Genomic DNA, 18443 nt, shown 5'->3' with positions numbered 1-18443 from the left:
CGCTATAGACTGAAATGGAAAGGCAATTTTTAATTACATTAAATTACAAAATGGCTTGTACAGAATTGCTATATGTTGTATAATCTTTTAAAAGTATGTGGAGTTACCCTTTAATGCTCACCATACAGCAATAGTAAACTGTTTTTCGATATAGAAAAAAATAAGCAACTTTTTCCATTAACGATCTCAACACTCTTATACAAGGCCGTAACATTTGCTTTATTGATATTCTGATGCTTTGTGCCCCAGTACCCCAAACCCCTTATTAGTGTCTATTTTGATTAAAGGGTTATCTGGAGACAGTCTGTGGTGGTAAGATGGGTTTTGTTTTCTTCAGGGTGTAGGGCAGTAAATTGAGTCCACGAAGAAATCAAACGCACGGCTCAGCGTTCAAAAAACCAAGACAACACCACACAAACCAGAATAGAAATAACCTTGATCTTTAAGAGGGCATAGAGGAAGTTCAGGGGGAATTAGGATGAGGGAGGGGAGAGCATAACCAAGGTCAGTTCTGTTAGCCCTCATTCCAATTTTGTTGTGAGTTTTTGTTTTGATCACTCTACCATCCTCTCCCCTCAATGGCTCCATGTTGTAAGCAATTACAGTTGATTAGTCATTACGGACCATCCCTCCTAATTTCAACTTTTCTATCCATGGAAGGAAGTCTGTGTACCCAGTACTACCGCAGGCAGTAACCAAGGACTTGGGTTTGTAACTTTTTTGAAATAATTTGAAAGAGTTTCTAACACAAGCAGTCAGTGGAAATCTTGATTTTTTTTTTTCTCCTCAAGGAAACAGTAGGATGAAGAGAAATAAGAGTTAGCAAAAGATGCATATAATTTTATAACACAAAAGTTTAGATGGGAGACACTGGGCACAAGATTGTTAAAAACTGGAGAATTTCTTGGTCTGAAAGGTTTGATCAGATGATTGGATCATGATCAATTAGTAGGCGACTGACTGATGTTAATCCACTGTTTGCTAATTTAAAGGCCAAAGGATATATCCATGTATGATACTGTTGATACAGTACAGTAGGTTGGCAATTTTTTTGACATTCAAATATCTAACCAAAGGTTATTATCTTGTCAACCCTTAGTGGGGTTTTTAACAGTTGGCAGTTGTTTAAGCATTGGATTGGTTGACTATGGAGACAGCCAACTGTTGTCCTGGGGTTTAGTCACTTTTGCTTTGTCAATGATTGGTCACAGCATGGGGTCAGTCTGGTATCTCCACTGAATGGCTGGTTTGATGCTGACCAACCATGATCCCACGTGGGAAAGTCTGTCTTAAGGTCTCACACATAATACTCCTTGTCTTTATTTTTCTTACTTTTTCCAACTGTTTTGGTGGCAGGTGCTGTCTTTTCTTTAACCACAGCACCATTACTCTGGGCTGAGTTACTGATGTAGTTCCGGGTTTGGTCCACTTGATAGGAACCCTCATCCCTGTTTCTGTACTTGTACATTGCGTAGAGAAGAATGAGAATGCAAAGAGCAGCTGCTGCCACAATTCCTACAACCATTCCAGTGGTGCTGCTGGACTCCCTGATAACTTCCACTGCTCCAGGTGATCCTTTCTCCCCTGAGCCTGTAGGATTTGCTGTTGGAAAATTGTGGAAATTAGGGGAAGAAGTAATAGGTGGGAACCTCTGTTTGTTTATTTTGTCCAAATGGAAAGAGGTAGGGATATGGGGATATTGGTCTATGTTGGGTTTTGGGGGATCCCTGTTGTTCATTTTGCCGGCAGGGATGTTCCGGACAAGGTCTGGGGATGTGGTGGAGGTGAGAAGGTCATAAGGAGAGGAGCTTGAACCTCCCGACCTTGTATTTGGCCTAGAGCCAGGAGGTCTCCTCTCTGGTCTTGATGGTGGGGTTCTTTCTGTTACCAATGGGAAACTGGTATAGAAGTCCTCATCATCAGTTGGAGGGAAACTTGATTCAAATACTTCCCCTGAGGCATAACCAGAAACCTCTATCCCCTCTTCGCAATCACTATCTTCTTGCTCAGAAGGGCATGGTGGCCTCAGGTTGGAGGGAACACTCAAGGAATCTTTGGTGGTGTCCAAAGTAAGGACAGTTCGATATGTAGGGGGAGGAGGTACAAAGGGGGAGCGAGTAGCAATGGGAGGGGTATCTAAGGAATCTTCAGTAATTATGGGCAATATTAACTCCCCTCCTGCAAACAAAGAAAGGAAAAATAACACAAAGCAAAGAAAAAAATGTGTGAGTAAAATCCTCAGAAGATCAACATACAATCAACATACTACATTCTGCTATCTCCCTGGCACAATCAGATCTACCAGCTCAGCAGAATCCTATCTAAACCCAAATGTTCTAGCACTTCAACTATCTATTAAATGTTCTGTGGCATCAGTCTAGATACTATTATTTTTACAGAGATTATACTTGATGGCTATTTAAAAATAATTATCTGCCCAAAACTACAATAAACTTTTCTTTCCTAATTTTGTTCTCATATGGCATTTTTTTTGTCATGGCTAATTTTAACAAACATTCTAGTTAACCCCCCATTTCAAATGCACCATGGTTATATTTATTAGAATATTTTCTTTCATTTAAAGTCTTGTACACTAGCTTTTAGATGTTAAAATTATTTTATCAGATACCCATCCATTCTATAATTTATTTAATTTTAAAAACCCAGTACAATATACTTTATTTTTTCAATGTCAAAGATTTTTAAATAGATATTTAATAATTTTGACTCTGCTCTTTTCTACAAATCCACGACTAAACACAGTACAAATCTGCTCTATTCTTACTATATTTACTTCAAATTTGTTCTTTTTAACTACATCTTTAGTAACATATGACTTTAGGACTTTTGAATATGTGCCTGATTATTCCATCCCTTCTGCATGTACTCTTAAGGCAGACCTGAACTCTTTCTGAAAAAAAAAAATGGTAGAGCGGTTTATTTTTTTTTGCAGTCTAATTTACTGCTCAATGTTAAATAAGGTAAGCTTTAGTGGCACTTTATCACTGGAAGATGACAGAGTGCATTTAGCTAATGTATCTGCTAAGAGGCAAGCAGTGATGAGCCAAAATTTTGAGTTTCATAATTAGGACCCAAAATTTACAATTAAAACATGAAATTGTAATTCCTAATTATCAGAAAATTGGTAATTTCATAATTTGTCATTTTGTAATGTAATTTCATGTTGAATTGTAATTTCATGTTTTATTTATAATTCTGAAATCTAGCATAATTACAAAAAATAACAAGAAATGGTGGGTGCGGCAAATTAATAATTTTGCATTGTACGCAAAAATGAGTCCCAAAAAATACTCATAATTATGAAAATGTTCATAATTATGTTCATTTCATCACAAAAAAGATTGTAATTAAAAAATGATTGTCATTATGAAAATATTGTGTATAGTATTTTAAAATTATGCATAATTTTTGTTTATTACAATCATAATCATTATTACGAAAATCTTGCGAAATTTCACAAAATCTTATTTAGCTCATTACGAACATGAAGTGAAAGTGAAGCTGGGCTCACATACATTATTTATACATAATTTTAGTAAGCATCTTGCATAGGGAGGCAAGTAAATATATTTTACTGTTTTTGTTCCAGTTTCTTTTAGTAAGAGTTCAGGTCCACTCGGACTTCTCAAATTACCTTTCCTTTCTAATCACCTTATGTTTGTCATCTATAAGAGACAATCCTATAATATTTTACTGTTTTCTGATGTGTAGCTCTCCCTAGTTTTGCTGTCTTACAAAGATCAGTTTCATAATTTCTTATTGTCTGCTAAGCTCCAAAAAGTAATCTTACTATTTATTTATGGAACATGCTCCCCCCCCCTTAATGTTTTAATTGTCCCCACTTATCTATGCATATAAATCACTGTGTATGCCATATGCCCTGTTCTCATCAAATAAAATTGATTCAGAATATTTAGACAACTTACATCAAACAATTGGCCACATGTGATTTTAGCATGAAGACAAAAAAAAAATTACAAAAGAAACTGTGAAACCTCTGGGTAAAAAAAAACAAAAACACTTTCTTCTTTAATTTGCTTTACTGTTTCACGGTCACTTTACTTAAAAAATCATTAATTTTACCCAAACATCATGTATCAAATTCATTTGATTAATAATAAATATAAATAGTTTCAGGCTCAGCATAGCTAAGAGAGAGATTATGTATAAGCTATGCTGTTCCTAAAAAGAATTAAAAAGCGGAATGACCATGAACTATCAAATTATACTGGGACTGGGAATTAAGAAAGGAAAAAAAAAACGCAAAAAGGAAAGGAAATTTTTGAAGGTGGGCGAGGGAAACATTAACACCCCAATATTTCTATCTGGCCTTTAAACATAAATTCACCTTACTAATAAAACACAACACTTTCTAAATAACAAAGCTGTTAATTTAAATCTAAAAGTCTCTTTTTCCCATTTTAAAACAGTCAATTTGCATTTTATAATTAAATACACTGGAATGCCGCTGACCACATAATGCACTCTCCAGAACATAACAAACTGTTCCATAACTGGACTAAGAATATAACTAAATAATCTCCAGCTATGTCATACATTCTAAATTGTATAATACACAATTTACTTTATTTCAAGGGATTTTTCATATCAAAATAAAATTTTAACTTAATAGACTATCCCTTTAATTTTCTCATAATTAAGCACCATTAGTCTAACTTGACAGTGTTTGTTTTCTAAACTATAGCATACCTATTTTAAACACAAAAGAATTTAACTTTTAAAAAGTGATAATGTGGTAATTTCTAGCCAATCAAGTATCAAACAGTTTTTTCTTCCCCTAATAAAAATGCTGATATTTTAGGTATGAAATTGTTAATTGTATTATGTAAGTAATAAAATACAAATTGGTATTCAATTAGTATGGGCTGTCTATTTATTCAGTTATTAATAGTCTACTCAGCTGTAATGTTTTCATCTTTGTTTACTAGCTTAGAACTTTTTTGCAAATTAATGGGAATGTATAGTGATTTTCTACATATATTTTAAGTATTTACAAAGTTGAATACTATAATTTAGAATATATATATATATATATATATATATATATATATATATATATATATATATATATATATATATACATATATATATATATATATATATATATATATATATATATATATATATATATATATATATATATATACACATATATATATATACCAGGAAGCTGTGAATTATTACATATTTTTATTTTATTTTTTGGAGCTCCACTTGCCGAGTTGACTGTCAAGCTTGTTAGTCAAACCAACAGAGGGGTCAGGAATGAGAAACTTACATACGTAGTTAGATGGGTTGAAAAAAGACATATATCCACCAAATTTACCCAGAAAATATGGTACAACACGAGCCCTCACCCTTATATGTCTCAGTTGATCCAGAGAAAGGCAAAAAATCCTTACAAGGTTTGGATCAAAAATCCTCTCTGACTCCAGACTTTAACTATCATTTGAAATCCTTGGACGGACACACAGACACACACAGACACACACAGACACACACACACACGCACACACACACACACACACACGTACACACACACACACACACACCTTAGGAACATGTAAGAAAAATGCTGTAATGCCAATAATTTTCATTAATAAAAAGAAATTGCCTAAAAAGTGCAATATAATTACTGAACACAATATAAATTGTTATGTGACTCTAGCTATAATGGGAAATTAGGCTGCACTTGCACTTGTAAAAAAAAAAAAAAAAGAATGTTTCAAAAGAACGATTTAAAAAATGCAAAGGAAAAATGGTTTTTAAACTGTCATTTTTATGAGCTTAAAAACATTTTTCCTTCACATATTAAAAATCAAAATCAAGGTATTTTTGAAAAATTATTTTTTGACTTGTTCCCATCAGTGGTGCTCAGCAAGATTTCAGATATCCGAACTACCCAGATAATCCGAACATATTCCACTATCCGAACTTTGAATAGCAATTCGGATATTTTTTAAAATCAGAATAGACTATCTGAAATCTGAGAGAGAGAGAGAGAGAGAGAGAGAGAGAGACCTCCGACAGGGGTTTTTGCCATTTGAAGAGACTTTTGGAAGCATTTTAAGCCATTTTCAGGTCACTTCCGGTTTTCTATCCGGATATGTGAATCCAGCCAGATATACAGGATATTGGGTTCGGATATCTGAGTTTACTCAGATACTAAAAAGTTCGGATTCAAATATCCGATTCGGATCCGGCTACCTGGGTATCCAAATCAATTTGGATTTTAAAAAGGGGTATCTGAGCACCCCTGGTTCCCACTATTCCTCTTAACATATGTAACAGTGTAGGTGATGATAGCCTGTATGGGGGCTTTGCTATTAGCCTGTAACGTCAGCATGAAGTTATGCAAGAATTACACAAAAATTATGCAAAATTATGAATGGCTTACACAAAATCAATTGAATGTCCAAACTATAATTATATATGGCCATAATTGTAAAAATTTGCACAACATTTTGCGTAACTGTAATGAATAGATTACGATCATCACTACTGTCCCAATCTTTTGGGGTCTCTTTTAAAGCTGGACTGGAAACACCCCTGAAAACTATATGCACTGTTATAATTTAAGTAGGCCCTGAGTTATTTGGACTGAGTTAGTCAAAAAGGCTTGGGGTGCAGACCTGCCCTTTAATAGGATTTTCTCTTAGAGAGAAAATCTACAGTTCTGTCAGCAGAACTAGGACATACCAAGAAGCTGTTCTATGGACAAGGACACAGGTCTCACTGACCTCAACATGTACACCACAAGAACAGTAAACATAGGCCATATTTACAAAATACCAAATTCTTGTATGTAAGTGAAAAGTGACATTCAATATTAATCGAGTAGGTGGGTATCATGACACCACAAGGGGTCTAAGCCAATAGTCCGGTCTGGGGGGATGGCTAAGATGAGGTCACATTTAACTCTTTCCTGGTCAGTATTAAAGGGCCGGGTGGGCGAACGGAGCTCACTCTGCTTCCTACTTTCCTGCTATCTATATGCTGACTGGAACCTCTAAGTATTTCCATTCTATATGTAATCTGATATGATGTATGCTGTACATAGGTAGTCTAGAAGATGTAACGTAGTCTAGAAAGAAGGTAACTGACTAACATTCAGGAGGAAGGTTAGTCAAGAGCTGTAACGCCAAGAACTTAAACAGAAGAAGTTGCTTTGCTAGGATATGAACTGTATCTGTATTTTTGCTTCCTGAATAAATAACTTGTACATTGAAGAAGCCTGAGAACGGTCTATCTCCAATAATGCTTGCTGTGTTGAGAGTCAAGGTATCTCACAGTCTGTGAGGCGCAACTATAAGAAGTTGCTGGTGTCGAAGCAAAAAGGTGATTTATAACAGTGGTGCCGAAAAACCCTTCACTGTCTAGCAAAACAGGCAGACAGGGGCCAGGGGCCGAAGTTTTCAAGACATTCCACAGTGAATCAAGCGGAGTAGACGCGGACTGGAAAGCTTATCAAGCTGATAAGTGGTGTGCGTGAGCCAGCACATGGGCTGCAATTCGAGGAATTCAGCGGCGAAACTCTTGGACGTTAAACTTAAGCTGCAGGTGCACATGCAGTTAAAAGCCTAAACAGGAACGGGAGGTGTAGGAACGCTCCGAGGCCGGGGGAGATGCCGATCCACTGAGCCAGTGTGGGGACAGAGAGGGGACAGAGAGATTACACTGAGAAGTTCCGGGGGTCCAATCAGAAGTTTTGCGGGAAAAGTTGCAAAGGCTGGTCGAATTGGCAGGCGTAAGAAGTCCGGGACCACAGGCAAGTATAGTTTACATTGTTATATTGCATTATTTTTATTGTATTTGGAGTTGAGAATGTGTTCTGTGTTCTGTGCAGCTGCTGGAGGCTGCATACTTCTTCTCCCTTTCGTGAGAGTTGGGAAGGGGGGGGGGGGGGTAAGGTGGGGTGCAGCTTCGTTGTACAGCATACATAGTACTGTAGTACTGGCTTTAATGTTCCTGTGTTGCATGTTATGGCTTACATAGTGGATATATATATATATATATGTTTGTCTGTTCACGGGCATGATTCTTTTCGCTGGACAGATGTTAACTGTGTCAGTTGCTGTTTTTTTTTTTCTTTTTTTGTTTTTCTCTCTCTCTCACTTCACCGAGTCTGGGAAGGATGCCAGGTGTGAGTGGTGTCCCCCGCAGCAGAGATAAGTCGGCTGGTGGGCAGCGGGGAGTGCAGCAGTCGGAGGGAGATTGGGTAGAGAGAGTGTAGAGAAAAGCGTAGGGAAAACTAAGCTAGTTCCAGTTAGTGCTAATATGTTATTTTTAAGGTCTGCATAAGTTTATGTGTTCGTCTCAGAATAAGTTTGTAACTGGGATGGTAACGGTTAAGGGTTTGTGTGAGAAGAGGACACAGCACGCTCTAGTAGTTCTGAGTTATGTCTGAGATAAGCGGACGGCTGTCCTGTGTAGAGAGAGATTTCCACGTCACTGGGTGATACTAAGATATATAGCATTTAGGATTACAGCTGGGATGGGGTTTTTCTAAGGTTTTTGCAGGCTTCCAAGAGTGTTTGTAGCGGAATGCTGATTTTCTGCAATGTGTAATTATGCTATATGTAACTAGGCATAACATTTTTGTTTTGTTTTCCTCCTAATGTGTATAGGATTAAGAGGTTGTTAGGGGAGATTGCATAGCAGCCATCTTAGCTGGCAGTCCAGGACTCAAAATGGCGGCATTGGGGAGGGCCCGCCCCCGCCCCCACGAGTCATGGCCCCCACACGTCATGGCGGGGGGAGGAGGGGCTGGGGGATCCACGTCACGTCAGGCTGCGCTCGCGGCTCCGGGCAGAGCAGCTGAGAGGAAGGGAGGGTAGAAGATAATGAGACATTCTACTGAGTATCTCAGATCCCGGAGTATTTCCCCAGAGCCTGGGTCCAGGGAAAGGAATGCCATAATACGTGCCCCAAGCAGTTGCTGTGAGACTAGCCTGGTTATGGATAGGAAGTGTTTCCCAGCTAGGGGCAGGGAGACACGTAGAAGTCAGATATTTCCCAGGAAGTGATTTGCAAGAACAGATCAAGGAAGTATCTGTACTGGGTTACTTATGGGATTATTCCTTTAAGTGAAGCACCGTAACGGGTGGTGCAGCATGAGTTCCCAATAGAGTAAAAGGGGGGACAGTGCATCAGGGGGTGCTGGAGTTGGAAAAAAGGGAGTTGACCAATCCAGGTATCCGTCGCCGCGGCTGCAGAGCGGTAACGGTTTTTCCGGTTTTTGTCGGGGACAGGGCCAGAGCTTGATTAAGAGGTCAATGCTGGGCTGGGGTTGTTTGTGCATTTTTTCATCCACTGATTGGTCCACTTTTTTTTTCCAGCTCCTACCAAGTGTAGCACAAAGAACAAGAACTGACAGCAGTTCATGGGGCAATTATAAAGATGAAAGAATTGCCATTTACAGAGTGACAGTGTATCAGTACAGTGTTTGCCATATGACTACCTACCAAGTGGGCATTCAGGGATCTGCATACAGGCATTTGACGCTGGAATGCTTAGCCCTGCACCCTGTGTAGTTTAAGTGCAAAGTGCTCCTTTCTACAGGGAGGCAGCCATTTTTTTTGTAGTCTGGGGGTAGTGGCATGGCAAACATTGATCAGAGGGTACAGCACACAGGACTTCTAGCAGAGCTGGTATCGCGATGAAGTTCTAGGTAAGTAAATGCGAAAATGAGCAAGAGCATTGCAGGCTCACCTGCAATGCAGCAACAGGTGTGTGGCATCCGTAATCTGTGCATATGACGACCGCGTATGTACAGGAGGGGGGATGGGGTGAGAGCTTGCAATGAGGTGAGAGCTTGCAATGAGGTGAGAGCTTCCAAAGGTGAAGTCCGCGGGAGTATATTTTTAAACAGGTAAGTACTTAGGATAGTACTTAGGTAGGGGAGAGAAGTTTAACTCCAATCTACCAAAAATAGTAAACAGAGTTCATGAGAACCATAAAGCAACGAGATCAATTACGGTATATATATTGATCAATTTAAAGTGTACAGAGTACAAGCCGCAGGGCGAATCCCAAATCATTAATAAGAATTGATTTGTTTGTATTTCGATTTCAGGAGTTTGGCAATATGGAATCGAGACAGCTGCAGTGCTCGCAGCAAAGATGGAGATGTCAGTCGAATAAGCGAAAGGTTCCAGATGCCAATCTGAGTTTGGAGAACAGCGAGATTCCTGAAATTGGAAAGAGACTAAAAAAACGAGAGTTCGGAGATCGGAAAGAGACTAAAAAAACTGACTGAGGAAAGCATGTGCAAATTGCTAATGATTTTCTTTCCCAAGGAGGTGCTTTTATAATGAAGAGTGCCGTGCTGATGGTGATCCTAGGCTGCCATTTCGTCCTAGGAGAACGAAGAGAGGACATTCTCATGAATAATAAGGGGTTAATGAGAACACAAGGCCCAAGCATGTTAATGTTTGGTGACAAAGGTACTAATCCTTTCACACCTCCCTATGATTGGCACAGATGGACCAAGCAGGGATGGAGGAAAAGAGCACTTGTGCCAGGTGAAAACAAATTTCATGGCACAATGTGGGTGAAAGGTCTGAAGGGTCAGGTGTGCGGGCAGTGTGAATTGAATGGCAGTGTAAATCTGCTATTGAATGCCACACTCCCAGAATCGATGCACCGATCCAAAGTTTCGTTAAAGGTACATTGCAGTACAATGGGTACATGCAAAAGGTGGAGTGTGTGATTCGAGGGTACCTTGTCTTGGTTCTACAGAGTGAGATGGTTCCAGATTGGAGAGGAACGAGCAGGAGGTGTCAATTCTCCTACCAGAGAGATGCAGGGGACAACATCACACTCTGGGGTTACCAACAGAGGGTGTCTCTGAAACAACTATACACACATAAAGGCTGGAAAGCCGAGGGTTTGTGGTTCTCGAAAAAAGAAGTAAAAATCGAAATCAAGCCAGATTTCCAGATGACAAAGAGGGTGGGGAGAGCGATCCCGGGGGAGGGAAAGCCAACACAGGGAACCCCATTCTCACTACACAGGTCACAACAGGGGACGATATTACACAGTCCATATGCAGCCACTTATCCTCATGCTAGTTGGGTAAGCAAAGAGGTACTCTTAATTGAAAGATTGCAGAGAGTACAGTCTTTCCGACCTCAGGTACATATTGTGCCTCAGGACATAAGGGGGGAAGAGGTCCAATCAGGACAGTTGGGGACATATTTTGTCAGGGAGAGGCTAAAAGATCCTGTACAACGGAGATTGGAGAAGGGGAGGTATATCGATTTTTCTGGAGAAGGATCTTTTGCATGGAAGCTTCGAGAGGTTTGGGTGAACAAATGGAAAGGGTGCACCGCCACTTCCTTAGTTCCTACCTCAACACATGTCTTACACCATGACCTGAGAGGTAAACCTTTTTTGGTGCTAGACGGGGAGGTGAGACAAGTAGAGTCGTCCTCATGCGGGCAATTCTCACAGAGGTACCTGTGTTTGCCGGGGCAAGTCAAATTTAGGTGCTGGCTCAATAACACAGAATGCGAAGCTACCATTCAAAAGATCCATCCTGAAGCAAAACCAATAGTTGCGGTGGCTGAAGGAAGGGTTTATTTTTTTAAACAGGAGGTCTAAGGACACATTCAAGGTACATTTTCATAATTGTTCCGATATGGTTGATCTTTCAAGGGGAACATATTGTGTGAGCGGAGATCCCATATGGATCGAGTCATCCAAGTTTGATGACGTTATTCCTCAAATTGTTCAGAGAATTCTAAAGTTCAAAATTCCACGGGAAGTTCCCCTCCTGAAAGATAACACGACATGGGACAAAGGGGAACAGGTTTTGACCCAAGACGACCACACTTTATTACAACGGTTAAACAAACAGGACACTAAGTTAGAGGTAAGATTTTACCATGATCCAGGTGATCTTAACGAGGTAGAACACAAAAATAAGCAGGTGAGTTCCAGTATGACCTGGTGGAAAAGGTTTCCGACGATGTTCCAGGGACACCCGGACTGGGCCTCTGCAGTTCAAAATTTCTTCCTACACCCACTGGTCATTGATGACAACTCTGGGCATCATTATCCAGGTGAGGTTGGGTGTTAAATTACGTAAAACAAATTAACCTGGTCAAGAGATTGGTGCCTCATAAACAATCTCATGAACCAATATTTCCAAATTAAGGGATATACAGGGTTACGGGTATAGGTTTAGTAGTACCTATGATGGAGCTGATTGTATAAAGGCGCTCTTTTAGAAGGCACCTGGCACTGCTCCGTTGTGTAACAGACAAACGAGTTGCACTTTTCTGTGGTCATGCAAGTTTGTGAGTGATACGCAAGTGACATGAATGCTGAGAATGTGGTATAGAGGGACTTAGAAGTAGGGCCTCCCCAGAGAGCCTGGTTACAGGAAGACCAAGAGGTCTTGCCCTCTCTTCTAGGGATAACCGCCTAGAGCAGAGAAGTTGGGTGAGCACGAACATCGAAAAGTGAAACCTAAAGAAAAGAAACCAGGTACTGTTGGGTTCAGAAGCAGGGATCTGCGGATCAAGCCTTTTTAGGGGGGATTGTTATAATTTAAGTAGGCCTCAGTTATTTGGACTGAGTTAGTCAAAAAGGCTTGGGTTGCAGACCTGCCCTTTATGGGGATTTTCTCTTAGAGAGAAAATCTACAGTTCTGTCAGCAGAACTAGGACATACCAAGAAGCTGTTCTATGGACAAGGACACAGGTCTCACTGACCTCAACATGTACACCACAAGAACCGTAAACATAGGCTACATTTACAAAATACCAAATTCTTGTATGTAAGTGAAAAGTGACATTAAATAATAATCGAGTAGGTGGGTATCATGACACTACGAGGGGTCTAAGCCATTAGTCCGGTCTGGGGGGATGGCTAAGATGAGGTCACATTTAACTCTTTTTCCTGGTCAGTATTAAAGGGCCGGGTGGGCGAACGGAGCTCACTCTGCTTCCTACTTTCCTGCTATCTATATGCTGACTGGAACCTCTAAGTATTTCCATTCTATATGTAATCTGATATGATGTATGCTGTACATAGGTAGTCTAGAAGATGTAACGTAGTCTAGAAAGAAGGTAACTGACTAACATTCAGGAGGAAGGTTAGTCAAGAGCTGTAACGCCAAGAACTTAAACAGAAGAAGTTGCTTTGCTAGGATATGATGAACTGTATCTGTATTTCTGCTTCCTGAATAAATAACTTGTACATTGAAGAAGACTGAGAACGGTCTATCTCCAAAAATGCTTGCTGTGTTGAGAGTCAAGGTATCTCACAGTCCGTGAGGCGCAACTATAAGAAGTTGCTGGTGTCGAAGCAAAAAGGTGATTTATAACATGCACCATTGCAACACTTAATCTTCAACCAAAAATGTAATTGTCAAATAAGTGCTATGCGAAAGCTACCTCACCTTCCTTGGTGAGATTACAACAATCACTTGCAAGAAATGAACTTCTTTTTCTATTGGCCCAACATTAATTTCTCTTGATTCAATTAGTGATTTTACATTATTTAAGTGGAACTGGACTCTTGCGCAGGGCAGGAGGAAAACATAGAGAAATGCACCCTGTATGTATTTAGAGAGTTTAGCCTGTCTAATTTCCCCCTCATCTGTCACTAATCACAAGTTGTAATTTGATCTCTCCCCTGTGTCACATGACTGCCATGGCAGAGATGGCTTCCATGAAAGCAGGACATAGAAACAGAGCAAATTTATTTTAGCTTTTGTATCAGGTGTAACAAAAATGTTTTTGTTTAAAGGTTAATATGCTGTTGCATATCTTTTAGAGCAGAGAGGACATTTGTGTTCAGGTCCGCTTTAAACTTTATTTATAAAGCGCTAACATGTTATGCAGTGTTGTACAATACTGTAGATAGGGACATGCATGAGATGTCCTTTGTCTTCAAAATAATTAAATGAAGGAATATTTTTTTTCCTGCTCTACTTGGGTAAAAAACATTGTGCTGCTCTCAAGATGAAGCCTTTTTTGTAAATTAAGGCATCATTTCATCATTGTCCTTACGATAACTTTTTCCAGTTCGTTAAATTACCGAATTCAAAGTTTATTGATTCCTAGTATTATTCATCAAGGTTTTTCCGCATTCGGTGTGACTTCAATAAAATATCGCTAACAATGGACATGTGGGTAAAAAGGCAGTCCTTTGAACACTACGTAGCAACATTCCGAACAGGGCTTAACACCTGGACCAGGATTCTGGAAGTGGCTTAGGACAATCCCACAATTTCGCCAGCTACGGCTTGATAGGAGCCTTTTCTGAAAAAATATAGTGCAGCTAGCAATTTAGTTAACCCTGGCACTGCCTGTGTTCTCTTACAAGATGATTCAAGAGAAATGCCGATGTCCTGGTATAGCAAATAAATCCATTCTCTTGCAAATTGATATGGTTCTAGACCAGGCATGGGCAAACTTGGCCCTCCAGCTGTTACGGAACTACAAGTCCCACAATGCATTGTAGGAGTCTGACTGCCACAGTCATGACTCATAAAGGCAAATGCATTGTGGGACTTGTAGTTCCGTAACAGCTGGAGGGCCAAGTTTGCCCATGCCTGTTCTAGACCTTATTCTTGCCCTTCTGTGCCTTTGAATCACTCTCAGCTGATACATAACCACTTCAAATGGCTCCATCTTCTCTGTCAGCAATGATTTGACAGGAATAACGACAGAGCAGTGAAGGAGATAACTAATCCTAAATTTAACCCTAAACCACGCCCACTTTCATTTTCATGAATTGCACTTTCTTCCGTTTTATCACATCATTACTCTGTCAGCAATGATCTGACAGGAATGGCGACAGAGCAGTGAAGTAAATAACTAACTCTAAATTTAATGTTAAACCCTGCCCACTCTCATTTTCCTGAATTGTACTTTCTTCCATTTTATCGCATCCTTACCAAATTATTACCGACTGCTCACTAACAGCTGTAGATAACTTTGATGAATCCTGAAATCAACTTATCGAGTTCGGTATTTTACCGAGCTGTCAGTAATTGATTCGATGAGTCTTGATGAATCGAGGCCTTGCTTTGTTAAAAATGTATTTGTTTGATTATTGATATTAAAGGATACCCGAAGTGGCATGTGACATGATGAGATAGACATGTGTATGTACAGTGCCTAGCACACAAATAGCTATGCTGTGTTCCTTTTTTTCTTTCTCTGCCTGAAAGAGTTAAATATCAGGTATGTAAGTGGCTGACTCAGTCCTGACTCAGACAGGAAGTGACTACAGTGTGACCCTCACTGATAAGAAATTCCCCTTTTTACCTCTTCCATGCTCTCAGAAGCCATTTTCTGCTAGGAAAGTGTTTTATTGTTGGAATTTCTTATCAGTGAGGGTCACACTGTAGTCACTTCCTGGACTGAGTCAGGACTGAGTCAGCCACTTACATACCTGATATTTAACTGTTTCGGGCAGAGAAAGAAAAAAAGGAACACAGCATAGTTATTTATGTGCTAGACACTGTACATACACATGTCTATCTCATTATGTCACATGTCATTTCGGGTATCCTTTAAACCTGTAGGGAGCTCTAGTAAGAGGTTTAGAGATGAGGTGTAACTGCAACCTACCGGGCCCCCCAGCAAAGATCTGTCATTCAGGCTCCCAGCCCCCCTTCCTCAGGGACCCGGGCTTAAAGGGAACCCGAGGTGAGAATAATATGGAGGCTGCCATATTAATTCCTTTTAAGCAATACCAGTTTCCTGGCTGCCCTGCTAGTCCTCTACCTCTAATACTTTCAACCATAGACCCTGAACATGCATGCAGCAGGTTTCTGACAATATTGTCAGAACTGACAAGATTAGCTGCATGTGTGTTTCTTCAGTTCACTACTGCAGCCAAATAGATTAGCAGGGCTGCCGGGCAACCAGTATTGTTTAAAAGGAAATAAGTATGGCAGCCTCCATATCACTCTCACCTCGGGTTCACTGGAGCCCACTCCTGTCAGAAAAAGCAGAGTAAAATGCAGAACAGCAGCATGAAGCATTACCTGCTTCTGGGAGTGGGATAGGTCTTCTTCACTCCCTTCTTCAGTGTAGCTTTGTGCTGTACAGCCAATCACCATGTGGCTCCTGTCATGTGACAGGCCTCGTGAGCCACATGGTAATTGGCTGCCAGACACGCAGCTTCACAGGAGAGGAGTGGGAAGGACCCGTCCTCCTGCAGGAAAAGTATAATGCTTCGCTGCTGCCACTCGGCATTTCACTCTACATACGCTGACAGGAGCTGGTGCCCTTAGCCCCCAGGCCCCCCTGTGGGAATCATGGGGGGGGGGCTATTGTTATGCAGCTGACATCAGTGTAGCCTTGTTGCGCAGTGATGCCGATGGTTATTGGAAAGGGGGCATTCAAGAAAGATTTACAGCAGGCCCAGAATTGCAATGCATGGAACAGCTCATAAGACTAAGATCATGGTGAGAGACAATTTAAAAAAACTACATTACTTGTGGGAAAGGGGTATTAATGTAACCCAAACCAATTCCATCTGGAGGTGTGTGTAGGGGAGAGAGACACTCTTATTAAAGGTCGAGTCCAGATTGTACCACAGATCACCCCTGCCCGCTTTCCCCCACGTACAGGCACGGATTTACCACACATGAGCCTATAGGCACAGATGTCCTGAGTCCTTAGACTTCGCCATTCATGGACCTACAAACCCCCGCCGAACTGCACTGCAAGTGTGCTGGCTGACCCAGCTGTCCCTTCTCCCTTACTTCCTTGTCAAAGGTAGCTACAGTTGTAACTTAGTACAGAGTGGGCCATTTATATGGATACACCTTAATAAAACGGGAATGGTTGGTGATATTAACTTCCTGTTTGTGGCACATTAGTATATGTGAGGGGGAAAAATTTTCAAGATGAGTGGTGACCATGGCGGCCATTTTGAAGTTGGCCATTTTGAATCTAACTTTTGTTTTTTTTCAATAGGAAGAAGGTCATGTGACACATCAAACTTATTGGGAATTTCACAAGAAAAACAATGTTGTGCTTTGTTTTAATGTAACGTTATTCTTTCATGAGTTATTTACAAGTTTCTTTTTGTTTACAGCCATTGACATGTCGCCGAGATTAACACGTGAGGAGCGGTTAGAAATTGTGTTGATGTCTGGTGAACGCAGTAACCGGGTCATTGCAGCAGATTTCAATGCAAAACACCCTAAGCGACCACCCATCTCCCATGCGACAGTTAGCAAACTGCTTGCTAAGTTTCATAAAACTGGTTCAGTGTTGGATTTGCCAAAATGTGGACGCATTAAATCTGTCACTAATGAAGAAACATCAGTGGCTGTCCTAGCTTCATTCAGCAAGAGCCCACAGTGTAGCACTCGCCGCATGTCACTGGAGAGTGGCATTAGTCGAACATCCCTTCAGCAGATATTAGCTATTTACAAATGGCACCCTTACAAACTCCAGCTACTGCAGCATATCAATGAGGATTACCCAGATTGGTGCACTGAATTTGCAGAATGGGCAAAACAAAAATTGGAACAGGATTTTGTTCAGTGATGAGGCAATTTTTTATGTGAATGGTGAAGTTAACAAACAAAACCACTGCTATTGGTCTGACACTAACCCACATTGGATAGATCCCTCCAAGACTGTTGGAACAAAAAAATTGATGGTATGATGTGGTATATGGGCTACAAAGATAGTGGGGCCATTCTTCATCAATGGAAACCTCAAGGCCACTGGATATGCAAAATTGCTTTCCCTGAGTTGTTCCAGCAAGATGGCGCATCACCACATTATGGGTGTCAGGTCTGAGCATTCCTAGATGAACAGTTTCCTGGAAAGTGGATTGGTTTATCATGGGCCAGTTGAATGGCCCCCAAGGTCTCCCGATCTGGCCCCCAAAGACTTTTATCTTTGGGATCATCTGAAGGCAATTGTCTATGCTGTGAAGATACGAGATGTGCAGCACCTGAAACTACGGATACTGGAAGCCTGTGCTAGTATTTCTCCTGCGGTGTTGCTATAGCCTATCAGTGTGTGAAGAGTGGGAGAAGAGGGTTGCATTGACAATCCAACACAATGGGCAGCACATTGAACACATTTTATAAGTGGTCAGAAACTTGTAAATAACTCATGAAAAAGTAAAGTTACATTAAAACCAAGCACACCATTGTTTTTCATTGTAAAATTCACAATACTTTTGATGAATCACATGACCTATCACATGACCCTCTTCCTATTGAAAAAACAAAAGTTGGATTCAAAATGGCTGACTTCAAAATGGCCGCGGCGACATGTCAATGGCTGTAAACAAAAAGAAACTTGTAAAGAACTCCTGAAAGAATAACGTTACATTAAAACAAAGCACAACATTGTCTTTCTTGTGAAATTCCCAATAAGTTTGATGTGTCACATGACCTTCTTCCTTTT

At 40.4% G+C, this 18443-nt stretch overlaps 1 protein-coding gene across 17 annotated transcripts in view; it reads right to left on the bottom strand.

Annotated features, from left to right (window-relative positions):
- Nucleotides 1-195: 195 nt before the first annotated feature.
- NRXN2 (neurexin 2) overlaps nucleotides 196-18443 on the bottom strand; it is a 1344669-nt gene continuing 1326421 nt past the window's right edge. For 13 of the 17 annotated variants that reach the window (XM_068260058.1, XM_068260059.1, XM_068260060.1 and 10 more), the window contains one exon: nucleotides 196-2178. In XM_068260058.1, the coding sequence (XP_068116159.1) occupies nucleotides 1298-2178 (881 nt within the window). In that variant the 3' untranslated portion in view covers nucleotides 196-1297. The remainder of the gene's footprint in view (nucleotides 2179-18443) is intronic. The other 4 variants (XM_068260070.1, XM_068260071.1, XM_068260073.1 and 1 more) reach the window with 1 other exon arrangement.

Source organism: Hyperolius riggenbachi, chromosome 11 (genome assembly GCF_040937935.1).
Source record: "Hyperolius riggenbachi isolate aHypRig1 chromosome 11, aHypRig1.pri, whole genome shotgun sequence".
In the NCBI taxonomy this organism is placed as follows: Eukaryota; Metazoa; Chordata; class Amphibia; order Anura; family Hyperoliidae; genus Hyperolius; species Hyperolius riggenbachi.
This window is presented reverse-complemented; position numbering and strand designations above follow the sequence as displayed.